Source organism: Carlito syrichta, unplaced genomic scaffold (genome assembly GCF_000164805.1).
Source record: "Carlito syrichta isolate Samal-C Ts95f unplaced genomic scaffold, Tarsius_syrichta-2.0.1 Scaffold288017, whole genome shotgun sequence".
Lineage (NCBI taxonomy): Eukaryota > Metazoa > Chordata > Mammalia > Primates > Tarsiidae > Carlito > Carlito syrichta.
In genome coordinates, this window is record NW_007232113.1 from 111,405 (window position 1) to 124,865 (window position 13,461).

The 13,461-nt window shown below is 40.1% G+C and overlaps 1 protein-coding gene across 1 annotated transcript in view; it reads right to left on the reverse strand.

Moving 5' to 3' along the window:
• The window catches only part of MAGEL2 (MAGE family member L2), a 4,240-nt gene extending 3,177 nt beyond the window's left edge, over positions 1–1,063 (reverse strand). The window contains exon 1 of the mRNA XM_021710074.1: positions 11–1,063. Within this exon, the coding sequence (XP_021565749.1) occupies positions 11–970 (960 nt within the window). The 5' untranslated portion in view covers positions 971–1,063. The remainder of the gene's footprint in view (positions 1–10) is intronic.
• Between the last annotated feature and the right edge of the window lie 12,398 nt (positions 1,064–13,461).

Sequence of the window (13,461 nt, forward strand, 5' to 3'; positions counted from 1 at the left end):
CCGGGGGGGCCTGCGGGCCCTGGGGGACCTGTGGAGGAGCCCTTATGACCTGAGACTGGATTTGCAGGATCAGAGGCTGAGCCTGCTGGGCCCAGGAAGCCATGGGCTGCGCAGGGGGCGCAGCCGGCTGGGCCATCGCTGCTCCCGAGGCTGGAGGCTGAGTGATGGGCACTCTCGGTCCTGGAGGATGCATCATCAGGACTCCAGGACCCGGAGGCTTGGCCAGGGGCGCTCCTGCAGGCGGAGGCTGGGTCATCACGGCTGTGGGAGGCGGAGGCTGGGCCATCGGGGTTCCTGGAGCAGCAGGCTGGACCATCAGGACTCCCGGAGTCAGAGGCTGGGCCATCAGGACTCCCGGAGCTGGAGGCTGGGCCATCGGTGTCCCCGGAGGGGGAGGATGCGCCATCGGTGTCCCCGGAGGGGGAGGATGCACCATCGGGGTCCCCGGAGGGGGAGGATGGGCCATCGGGGTCCCCGGAGGGGGCGGATGGGCCATCGGGGTGCCCGGAGGGGGCGGATGGGCCATGGGGGTCCCGGGAGGAGGAGGATGGGCCATGGGGGCTCCGGGAGCCGAAGGATGCACCATCAGAACTCCCGGAGTCGGAGGCTGGGCCAGCGGGGCTCCCGGAGGGGGCGGATGGACCATCAGGACTCCCGGAGTCGGAGGCTTTCCCATCGGGCCCCCCAGCGGGGGAGCCTGGACCAGCGGGGCCCCCAGGGCCGGGGGCTGGGCCATCGGAGGCACCGGGGCGGGCAGCTGGCCCTGCGGGGCCTCCCAGGCAGGCTGAGGTGCCTGCCAAGCGGCCAATGAAGCCTGCAAGTCAATTGGAGGTGGGTCCCAAGGGACTGGCGGAGCCCGGGAGGAAGCGGGCGGGGCCCGCATCAGAACCGTAGGGCGGCTATAGACAGGCGGCTTCGGGGCCTCCGCCGGAGGACTCGAGTCACCCAGATTCTTACTTAGCTGCGACATGTCCCTTTGCTGACAGCTGGTGGGTCTTTTCCTCCGACAGCTGCTGGGCCTTTTCCTCCAGAGAGCAGAGAATGCCTACGTGGCTGTTGAGAGGCTCCCTCCCTGCCGACTGCTGAATAGGAAGTGAGTGCTTCTCTCTCTGCAGCTTTCCGCAGTCAGGAGGAGGGGGGAAGGGGGCTCGATCCCGCCCCTTCCCCGCCCCCGACCACCACAAGTGGATATTGCAGAGGGGCGTCTAGCGGCGTCCTGGCTGACTCAAGATCGCTGCCCACTCTTTCCAGCGCCCAGAGGCAGACGAACCAGACTCTACATGGATGAGTTTTCACGGGGGAGTGACAGGAACAGACCCATGTTTTATAAAAATCACTGTTGTGCAGTGTGGAGTGGGAGCAGACCACTGGAAACATGGAGGGGATCCAAGAGGGGGAGATGGTGTGGTCTGAGCTCAGGCCTGAGGCGGGGAATGAAAGAAGTATATTTACGTAAGAGAGTTTCAGGAGCTATAGTAGACCGCTACCTGTTTAATTTAGCATGGGAGTAAAAGAAATGGAGACGGCAAGCGAGGCTTTGCCCCAGGAGAGTGGGAAGTTGCGGGGGAAGTTTACTCTCTTGGAGACACAGTGGGAGGCACATGGGAAGACACTGGCGGGGCACTCGTGGTGCTGTGGGCTGCCCGGGGTAGAGGTGCTACAGGCGCACACGTATGACAACCTAAAGACAGAGAGCTTATTTAGCCGGGAGACCAGGCTGGCTCTTCCTTGTGAAAACAGAGACGTGGGAACGAATGTGGTTGCAGTATGTGCTAAAAAACACAGGTAATCTGTTAGTGGCAGCCAGAGAAAAGGGATGACAACCATAGGTGGAGAGAGAAGGAAATAAATCACGGATATTGAGATGTGCTGGAATTCAGTGGATGAAAGGGAAAACTGCCTGTGGAATGGCTCAGAGGAAGGGATGGTTTGGATTTCGTAGGCTTATTTTTCAGTTGCAGAGCAGGAAATAAATTTTGAAAAGGAAAAAAAAGTGAGAGAAAATAAAATGGGTGGATAAATAGATTAAACTTGATACATAGAAAAAACAGATGAAGAAAAACGAAGGAGATTCCTGGGAAAACTACTCATGAGAAGAAAACCCGTTTAAAAACAAGATGCATGATGTGTTCATAAATAAAGCAGAAGACACTAAAATTCTTGGACAAGCCTAAACAACTTTATGCTGAGACGTGATAATCTCAGTTTAGTTGAAAAGTTTTCTGGAAATATGCAAAGTATAAACTATCAAGGATGTTTTGTATAGAATTGGCTGTTTGCAGCCTGGGGCAGGAGCCCAAAGTGGCAAAAAGGGCCACCAGGGGGCAGACGGGGGTGATGAAGGGTATACACCACTCCTCTTGGGGTACCCTTAGCCAGGGTACCTCAAATTTGGTCATTTATTGATCCAAAGAAGGCATATACACTCTCCCAATGTTACTGTGCCTTAAATAATGAGAGAATAATTTGGGGTTAAATTTCTCTCCCCCCCAAGCAAAGTATATTTAGAAAATAAATTAGAGAGAGACAGAAGATTCACCTCCCCAAGGAGTGAGAGACGGCCAAATCTAAGAAAACATGGCAGCCATAGCTCAAAAAACCAGCTGAACACACCAGAGTTTAACAAAGCAATAACCCATGGGTGAAGTTTTTAAGTGATCTTTCTGGCAATTGGAGGGATGTTATTTTCCAGGAAATTCTTTTCAAGGATCATCAATCTTCTTGAGGCACCTGATTATACAGTGTCCCTCTCCTTTATCTACAGAGGAGACACTCCAAGACCCCCAGTGGATGACTAAAATCAGGGATAGTATCAAACCCTATAGATGATATGTACACATTTATTTTTCCTTCTTCACAGTTTCACAGATAGACTTAGTATTTACTATAGATCTTAGTAACCTCAACATACAATTTTTTTTCTCATTAAGTCAAGGACATTCATCCTTTTTCTTAAAGGAAGCCATTTATGGCTTCTGTTTGGCATATCTAAGTTGCCAGAATCACTATTTTTGCCCTTTGGTGCCATTGCTAAGCAAAAGAAGAGTTACTTAAACACAAGCACTGGGGTAGAGACAGTAGATCTGATAACTGACTTAGCTACCAAGTGATTAGTGAGCAGGTAGTGTATATAGTAACTATATTTATTCATAGTTTTACATTCTATGGTTTCAGTTACCCACAGTTGACCATGTTCCAAAAATATTAAATGGAAATTTTCAGAAATAATCAATTTATAAGCTTTAAATTGTGAGTCATTTTGAGTAGTGTTATAAATTTCGTTCTATTTCATCCTGCCTGGGACATGAATCATTTGTTTATCCAGTGTAGCCATCCTGTATATGCTGCCCACACATTAGTCACTTAGTAGCTATCGCAGTTATCACATAAAAAAGTCATAGTATATATAGGTTTCAGTATTATTTTCAGTTTCAGGTATCCACTGGGGGTCTTGGAATATCCCCCAAAGATAAGAGAAGACTGTTATATGTCACCTCTGTGTATATCCACAGAAGGCCATTCATTGCTGGCCACAGAGAATACTGATTCTGCAGAATGAATGCCACCATGTTTTATGGTTTTAAGTCTCTCCCAAAAGTTAATAGCCCAGATCCATATAGGATTTCCCAGTTTCATGGGTGTTTAGAAACACTGCAGAGGTGCCAACTCTAAATGCATAACCCTCATAGTTTCCTATGATCAACTCTGCACATGGGTGTTACTGGCTATGGATGGCTTTAGGAAAGTCAGTTTATTTTTCAGTCTATGACATTTCTACCCTCATTAAAGCATACTTTTTAAAAAACTCTAATTAAAATATATAAATTTCTCAGAGATTAAGTTCTCCCACTAACCATTTCTTTTTCAGAATGACAGGCTTGACCTTCAGTCCACCTTGCTGAGAGTCATTCTACACAATAAATGGCTACCAGTAGGAACTAGTTGTTCTTGCTGATGCTGAAGCTCAGTGAATAGCACTGGCGTAAAATGTCAACTCCCACCAAATCCATTCTATGAAAAGAGCTCCAGTTTGTGCCAATAGACAGCATTAAGCCAGAAGGAAAGGATTAGGAATTATGCAGAAGAAAAAAATAATATATAGGCGTAATCAGAAATGGAATATAACCAACTGTTGACAAAAAGATACAAAACTCTAAAAAATATTTTAAGATGGTTTCTCTGAACCAAACTTGAGGTTCTAGACCCATGACATGTGTCTCTGGGAGGTTTTGAAAACATGAACCCACTGTGGATGAATGGTTACTTGATAACATTTAATTTTAGGGAGGCAGAAATTATCAAAAAACATAAATCCATATAGAAAATTTTCTTTGTTTTGGCCCCAGAAGGTGGGACATTTCCAAGTGGGGGCATTAGGTTACAGATGGATTTGAGAATTTCTTGACTAGCAACTGTAGATCCTATCTAAGCAATTTTGGAAATCAGTAGAGGAGATTTTTTAAAAAAATAAAGTTGTGGGGAAACTCTAAGTTTGCTGAAATGTAGATGAAGTCCTAATGTGGCAGACTTCAGAGAGGATAGGTAAGTGTCTTACCAGGTTCCTGGAGTCTGGGAGTCCCCAACTGATGGCCCTTCAGGGCCATAAAATATACTGTGATTTCCTTTTTTATTTTTCATGTGATGTAATGACTGAGTCAAGTTGGAAAATAAACTTTAGGATATAGAGTAAAAGGGTAATAATATCTCATCTCATCTAGTGAGTCCTTATCAGACGTGACTCCCCAGTCCTAATTTGATAAGAAAAAAAAGGTCAGGTTTAATCCTCACAACAGATACACTAACACCTTTGCCACTCCTTGGAAACATCCTTTAGCTAGCAGAAAAAATTGGGTATGAGGTATTCATTGATTCTGGAGGAACAAGTAAAGTGTGTAAATCAAGTTTATCTTTCCTGTGGGGGGGAATAAATGGCCTATTTTAGACAATCAGTTCTCCCCACACCTCGGCTGCTTCAAGGGGTCGCCCTAGCTTCTTATGAATTACTTATGCCCAACATCAAATGTGCCTGAGGAAACAAGGGACATACAGGTCTTTTGTGAAAATTGACTGCCTCAATAACAGCAGATAACAATACTGCCCTGAGTCTAATGGAGTATTTAGACCACACATCTTAAATATGTCTCCCCAAATACCTCTTCTCATGAAATCTGTCAGCTTCCTGAAATCTCCGTTACCCTTCTGTGAATATGTTCTTCCTCTTCAACACCTCTTAGCCAAGTATTGCCGCAATTTCCTTTCCTAGTTTCTGCATGAAACAGCTTGAAAATTCAAGGTTTGTAGAGAACAAGAGGGAAATAAATACTAAACATTAATGGAATATTGGCTATTATCTGTCCTCTAATTAGAAAAGACTCAGTGGCTTACATCAATATATAACAGCAGAAAAAAATTGGAGAAAAAAAGAAAAACAGAGAACCAAAGGTATTTATAAGTATTTATACAAGTAGGAACGTTTTTTAGCCGAGTTTCCGGGTCCTGCTTTTCTCAGCCTTGAGTCCCCGGCTCACAGAGTGTACAGTAAGAAGATATTAAATGAAAGGGTAAGATTATTTCCCGGACTGTCTGCCTTTCACTCCTTTGTAGGTGTTAGATTTTGTGTAAATATTCAGATGGTTATGATTTTTAAAAAATCTAAAATCATTTATTTATGAAATACCTTTTATTAAGCATTCACTGCATGGCCAGCACTGTGTTATAGATGACTACAGAGGAGAAAAATCTGATGCAAGTCCTATCTGCATCTATTTTGAGTCACACAGGGACATTAATCTAATCTATTGTGAGTCACATAGGGATATTAATCTAATCTATTGTTAGTCACATAGGGACATTAAACTAATCTATTGTTAGTCACACAGGGATATTAATATGGTATTTTTAGTGCAATAAGGTGTTTTTCTGCATTGTTTAAAACTCATAATGGTCATAGATGATGCAACTGAATGCTCATTGCTTTTTAGAATGTGAGGTGGGGGACTGTGATGCTGATTAAAGCAATGAAAAGAAGAAAATCAAATTCAAAGCTGTGAAAGATTCATGAGCGTTCTACAAATAAGCAGCCTGAGCAGGAAAATTAAAAAAAAAAAGGAGATATCCAAAGTACAGGGTATTTGAAAAAAAGTATTGCAAGAACATAATTAAAATAACGTAACTATTGTTTATTGAATTCTTATTATTTAATAAAATTCAATCTTCAGAGTCTTATGCTCAGTGTTTATTGATTCCTCACAAAATTTTTAAGCGTTTGGCTTCATTTTTAAGAATTTGAGTTTCTGAAGGCTAATTTATTTGTATAAGATCTGGAAATATATAGCCGAATTTGGATTTAAAGCCTGGTTTATTTGTTGTCAAAGGCAGCAATCTTAACTACTCCACCAGTGTTGCCAAAAACCTTTAATTAAACGGTGCAAAACACACAGATCTAATGTGTTCCATTCAATGAACCCAAAACAATACAAATAATTTCATTAGTAAAGACAGTTTCCATGTTCCTTTTTCCAGTAAATTCTTAAACCTCCAAAAGCAAACAATTTATGATTTATTTCACAATAGATTATTTTGTCTGTTCTTGATTTTGTAAAATGATACCAACATAGTATATACACTTTTGGGGGATCTGGATTTTTTTGTTCAATATGTCTCTTAAAATACATACATATTGCATATATTATATGTTTTCTAATTTTTAATGCTTAAAAGTATTCCATTCTATTTATATTACCACGATTTCTTTATCTATTGACATTTGAAACACCTTTTGACATTTGAAACATCTAAAATTTGGTGCTATTGTGAAGAAAAAACTGAATTGCAGATTATTTTTCAAGTCTTTTTGTAAACATATATTTTTATTTATTTTGGGTAAATGCCTGTAGGTTGAATGGCTGAGTCTAGGTTAGATGCCTATTTGTAAGAAAATGCAAAGTTCTCCATAGTTTGGTTAGACCATCTTATACTCTACCAGAATGAGAATTCTGAGTACTTGACAGTCTTGCAAGATTTTGTAGTGTATTTTTTTATTTTGATTTTGTGGATATGAAGCAGTGATTGTATAATTTTATATTCCAATGATCAAGCATGAGGGTTCTAGTTTCTCCAAATCATTGCCAAAATTGATATGTCCGGCTGCTTTTTTTTTTTGAGTTGGAGTCTCACTCTGTCGCCTAGACTGGAGTGCAGTGGCCGCTTCCGGCCACCTCAGCCTCGACCTGCTGGGCTCCGGCGATCCTTCCGCCTCGGCCTTCCGAGTAGCCGGAATTACAGGCATGCGCTACCACGCCCGGCTGATGTTTTGATTTATTGTAGAGATGAGGTCTCGCTGCCCAGGCGGGTCACGAACCCGCGGGCTCAGGCAATCCACTCACCTCAGCCTCCCAAAGGCGCGGGATTACAGGCTGAGCCACCGAGCCCAGCTGTCCAGCTGCTTTTATTTAAGACTTTTTAGTGGATGAGAAATGGTGTGTTCTTGTGGGTTTTTGTTTGTGTGTTTTTTTAAATCAATAGACTTTTTTTTAGAGCATTTGTAGATTTACAGAAAAAATGAGGGGAGAATACAGAGACTTCCCATCTGTTTCCTCTCCCCTTCTTCCCCCCACCAGTTTTCTGTTATTAACATCTTGCATTTGTGTCAGTTGAGCTAATATTAATGTATTATTAATTAAAGTCTATACTTTAATAGTCACTCCTTATGTTGTACATCTTATGGGTTTTGATAATTATGTGGTGAGATGTGTCCACAATTACATTATTATACAGAGTAGATTCACTGCCCTAAAAATACCCTGTGGTCCTTCTGCACTTTTGGCAAACTCTGATCTTTTTACTATATCCACAGATGTGTCCTTTCTGTAATATAATACATATTGAAGTCATACAGTGTGTAGCCTTCCAGGCTGGCTTCTTTAACTGACTAACAAGTATTTAATATTTAAATGTAATTTTGTGGCTTGGCGGAACAAGTAAAGTGAATCAATCAAGTTTATCTCTCCTGTCTTTTCTGTCCTTTTAAAAATATACCTTATTTTGCAGAGTAGTCTTAAGTTTTCAGCAGAATTAACCTGACAGTACTGTGAGTTTTCCCTGCTCCCTGCTACTCCAATTCAAACACAACTTCCCCCACTGTCAACATCCTCGACAGTATGTTTGTTTCAATTGATGAACCTAAATTGACATATCATTATCACCAAGAGTCCATAGTTTACGTTAGGTTTTCCTCTTGTTGTCACATTCTGTGCATTTTGACAAATGCAATGTGATAATGTAATGAGCCCACCATTACAGTACAATACAAAATAGTTTCATTGTCCTAAAAATCTCTGCTGTGCCCTATCTATTCACCACATACAACCCTAAATTCTGACAACCACTAATCTTTGTCTGATTAGTTTTGTCTTTTCCGGAATGTCACATAATTTGACTCATACAATATGTATCTTTTTAAGATTGGCTTTTTTTCACTTAGTAATATGCATTTAGGGTTACTCTATGTCCTTTTATAGCTTAATAGTTCATTTCCTGTTGAGGCTGAATAATATACCATTGTCTAGATGTACCAAAGTTTGTTAACTCATTCACCTAGTGAAGGGCGTCTTGGTTGCTGCCAAGATTTGGCAATTATGAACAAAGTTTGCTATCAACTTCCAGGTGCGGGTAATTAATTTCTTTTTGTTGCTGTAGAATATTCAATTGTATGTATATGCCACAGTCTGTTTATTCATTTATCTCTTGGAAGACACTTTGATTGCTTACAAATTTTGGCAATCATGGATAAAGCTACTGTAAACATCTATGTGCAAATTTTTGTGTGAATGTAAGCTTTCAACTCATTTGGGTTAATAACAAAGAGCACAATTGCCAGACTATATGTTAAGAATATATTTAGTTTTGTAGAAAGCTGAAAAACTGCCATCCAGAGTGGCTGTACAACTTTGCAGTCTCATTAACAATGTGAGAGTTCCTGTTGGCTCCCATGCCTTTGATATCAATATTTTAAGTTTCAGTCATTCCAATAGGTACATAATGATACCTTGTTGCTTTAATTTGCAATTTCCACATGACACATATTGAGTATCTATCTATCAATCCTATCTATCTATCTATCTATCATCTTTTATATTCTTTGGTGAGATTTTTGTTTTGGTTTGGTTTTTTAGATGGGATCTAGAGCTGTAGCCCAGGCTAGAATACAGCAGCAGCCTCAAACTCCTGGGCACAAGTGATCCTCTGCCTTAAATTCTGAGTAGCTGGCTGGGACTACAGGTGCTAGATCTTTATCTCATTTTATAACTGGGTTGTTATTTTATTATTGATTTTTAAGAAATTTTTAAAAATATGGACACCAGTCCTTTACCAGGCATATATTTATCATTCTGGTTTTTATATTTATCTTTTTAGTGTCCAATTATGAGCATTTTTTGTGTGCATGTAGAGACCATTTGTGTATCTTCTTTGAATATTTCAATCTGTTGCCCATTTTTAATTGGGCTGTCTTTGTATTACTAATTTTAACAGAAATCATATTATTCATTCATTTTCATTTTCTTAATTGCCACTTTGCTTAAGTTCTGCTTTTGAGAATTCTTTTTCCATTTCATCTAAGTTGTCGTTTATTAACTAAAAGTTGTGAATCTCGCTTTATTAACAGTTAAAAATCTTATTGTTAAAAAACTTAAAATTCACCATTTCTCTTTATTAAAAGTGAATGAAGCAATCTCCCTTTATTATTAATTAATACCTATAAAATAAGTAGAGTTATCCTTTGTTCATTTCTGATATGAGTGATACATTTTTTCACTCTTTTGTTTTCTTTAATTTTTTTTTTTTTGAGTTGGAGTCTCACTCGGCCGGAAGCGGCCACTGCAGCCTCGCCTGCTGGGCTCCAGCGATCCCTCCGCCTCAGCCTTCCGAGTAGCCAGAACTACAGGCGCGTGCTACCACGCCCAGCTGATTTTTTGATTGATTGTAGAGACGAGGTCTTGCTGCCCAGGCGTGTCTCGAACCCGCGGGCTCAGGCAATCCACTCACCTCAGCCTCCCAAAGATGTGGGATTACAGGCTGAGCCACCGAGCCTGGCTCTTTAATTTTTTTTGGTAATAGAATTACTTAGGTGTTTCCAGGTTTTTTTATTGTTTTCCAAGAATTAACAGTTGACTTATGTAATTTCCTTTAATATCTGTTTTCTTTAACTTTGTTCTTTTCTCATTCATTCTTGTATTATTTTTGTATTCTTAATGTGAAAGCTTAGGTCACTGGTTTTAAATGTTTTCTCTGTAGTATAGATATTTAAAGTTATAAATTTCTCTTTAAACCTTATTATAATAGCATCTTATAAGTGTTCGTATGTTATTTTTTATCATTTATTCCAAAACATCTTATAATTTGGTGATTTCTTTTTTGATTCTTGAACTATTTTAAATTTTGTTGTTTAATTTCCAAACATTTTGATATTTTATAAATATTTTAATAATATTAATTACTAATTTAATCTCATTGTGATCAGAGTATGCTCAATATGACTTGAGTCATCTTAATTATATTAAAACTTGACATTGTTAAGATGTCCACCTACCCAAGCAATCTACAGATTTAATACAATACGCATTAAATTGCCAGCAGCATTCTTCTCAGACCTGGAAATGACAATACAGTAATTCATATGGAAACATGAATTATCATAATCGCTAGAACACTTCTCAGCAAAAAAAAAAAAAAAAAAGCAGGAGGTATCACACTCCCAGATTTTAAAATCTGTTATAAAGCTGCAATAATCAAAAGAGCCTGATATTGGTATAAGAACAAGCACATAGACCAATGAAACAGGATAGAGATTCCAGAAGCAAAACCTCAATTTCTCAATCAACTCATCTTCAACAAAGCCTCCACCACGAACAACTGGGGAGAGGAGAACCTATTCAGTAAATGGTGCTGGAAAAACTGGCTGACCACATGAAGAAGATTAAAACAAGATCCCCACCTATCCCCATACACAAAAATCAACTCTAAATGGATCAAAAACCTAAATGTAAAACTCAAACTGTAAGAACCTTAGAAAATGCAGGAGACACCCTTATGGAAAGTGGAACTGACAACAAATTCCTGATCAAAACCCCAAGTGTCCATGCCATAACAGAAAAGATAAACAAGTGGGACCTCATCAAACTGAAAAACTTATGCAAAGCCAAAGAAATCATCAAGAAAGTGGGGAGACAACCTACAAACTGGGAAAAAATATTTGTCAGCTGTATGTCTGACAAAGGCCTAACACCTAGGATTTACAAGGAACTCAAACGTGCCAAAGAAAAAAAAATAAAACAGTCCCATTACAAAGTGGGCAAAAGATATGAATAGACTTTTCTCAAAAGAAGACATATGAGCAGCCAACAGATACATGAAAAAAATGTTCAGCCTCACTAGTCATCAAATAAATGCAAATTAAAACCATACTGAGATACCACCTAACTCCAGTCAGGATGGCCATCATCAATAACTCAAAAAACAACAGATGCTGGAGAGGATGCGGGAAAAAGGGGACACTTCTACACTGTTGTTGGGAGTGTAAACTAGTACAGCCTCTGTGGAAAACAGTGTGGTGATTCCTAAAAGATCTAAAAATCGACCTTCCGTACAACCCTGCAATCCCCCTACAGGGATTATACCCGGAAGTATTCAAATCACTCTATAAAAAAGATACCTGCACACACATGTTTATCACAGCATTGTTCTCTGTAGCAAGAACATGAAACCAACTGTGCTGCCCATCGAAAGAGGACTGGATTAAAAAAATGTGATACATATACATGATGGAATATTACGCAGCCATAAAGAGCAAAATCATGAACTTCACTGCAACCTGGATGGACTTAGAGTTTATAATACTGAGTGATCTTTCACAGAAACAGAGAACTGAGTATCACATGTTCTCACTCATAAGTGGACCTTGAACAATTATCGTAATACTATAAGAAAAGGGTTGGCAGTGGTGGAAATTGCTGGAAGGCAGGGTAGGGAAGCCAGATTGGCAGTGGTGGGAATCTGCCTGGGGAAAGGGACGCACACCCCATCAACAAGAATGCCTGCATAATGGACATTTGTATATCTAACCCTGAATTTATACCCCATATCTTTAAAATAAAAAATTAAAAGGAAAAAAAATATTAAAACTTAGTTTAGCCAGGCTCGGTGGCTCAGTCTGTAATCCTGTGCCTTTGGGAGGCTGAGGTGAGTGGATTGCCTGAGCCCGCGGGTTCGAGACCCGCCTGGGCAGCGAGACCTCATCTCTACAATAAATCAAAAAATAAGCCGGGCGTGGTCGCGCATGCCTGTAATTCCGGCTACTCGGAAGGCTGAGGCGGAAGGATCACCGGAGCCCAGCGGGTCGAGGCTGTGGTGGTCGGGAGCGGCCACTGCACTCCAGTCTGGGTGACAGAGTGAGACTTCAACGCAAACAAACAAACAAACAAACAAAAAACTTAGTTTAATTCTCACTATTGAATCTGATTTGAAAAAGATTCTGGGTGCATTTAAAATATATAATGAGATATAGTTCAATGAATGTGACCTAAATGCAGTTCATTGAGAATATTTTTTCACATCTTCCATATTCTTACTGATTTTTTTTTTGTCCAGTTGTTCTATGAATTACTCAAAGAAAGAAGTTACAGTCTCCAAATATGGATGTGGATTTGTCTGTTTCTTCTCATTTGTTTGAAAATTTAACATAATATATTATTAGATCTTACATTAGTTCATACACATTACCTGTGTGATTATATATATTTGATGATTTTACTCATTAATATTTATGAAATGTCCCCCTTAGCTCTGTTCATACTTCTGTCTAATACTAACAGAGCCATACCAGCTTCCATGAGTTTGGTAATTATATACTGCTTATTTGCATTCTTATAAATTTTGTCCTTGCAAGGAGAGGGAAAAAGACACACACACACACACACACACACACACACACACATTAATTTATTACAATGAATTTGTTCATATAATTATGGATGCTAGCAAGTCCCAAAATCTGAGTGTGAGTTGGCAAGCTGGAAACCCAGGACAGCCAGTGGTTTAGGTCCAGTATGAGTTCAAACACCTAAGAACTTGAAAAGCTGATGATAGTTCCAGTCTACAGTCTGGAAGGCTCATCATCTCATCATCTTACAAGAACCAGTGTTTCAATTCAAATTCAAAGAGAAGGAAAAACCTGATGTCCCATTTAGAACGACATCAACCAGAAAGAGTTCCTTCTTACTTGAGAGAGGGTCATCCCCTTTGTTATAGCCAGGTCTTCAACTAGTTAGATAAGGCCCACCTACATATTACTGACAGAAATCTGTTTTACTTAGTCTATCAATTTAAGTGTTAGTCTTATCTAAAACATCCTCACAGAAACAAGTGTAATAATGTTTAACCAAATATATGGGCATCCCATGGCCC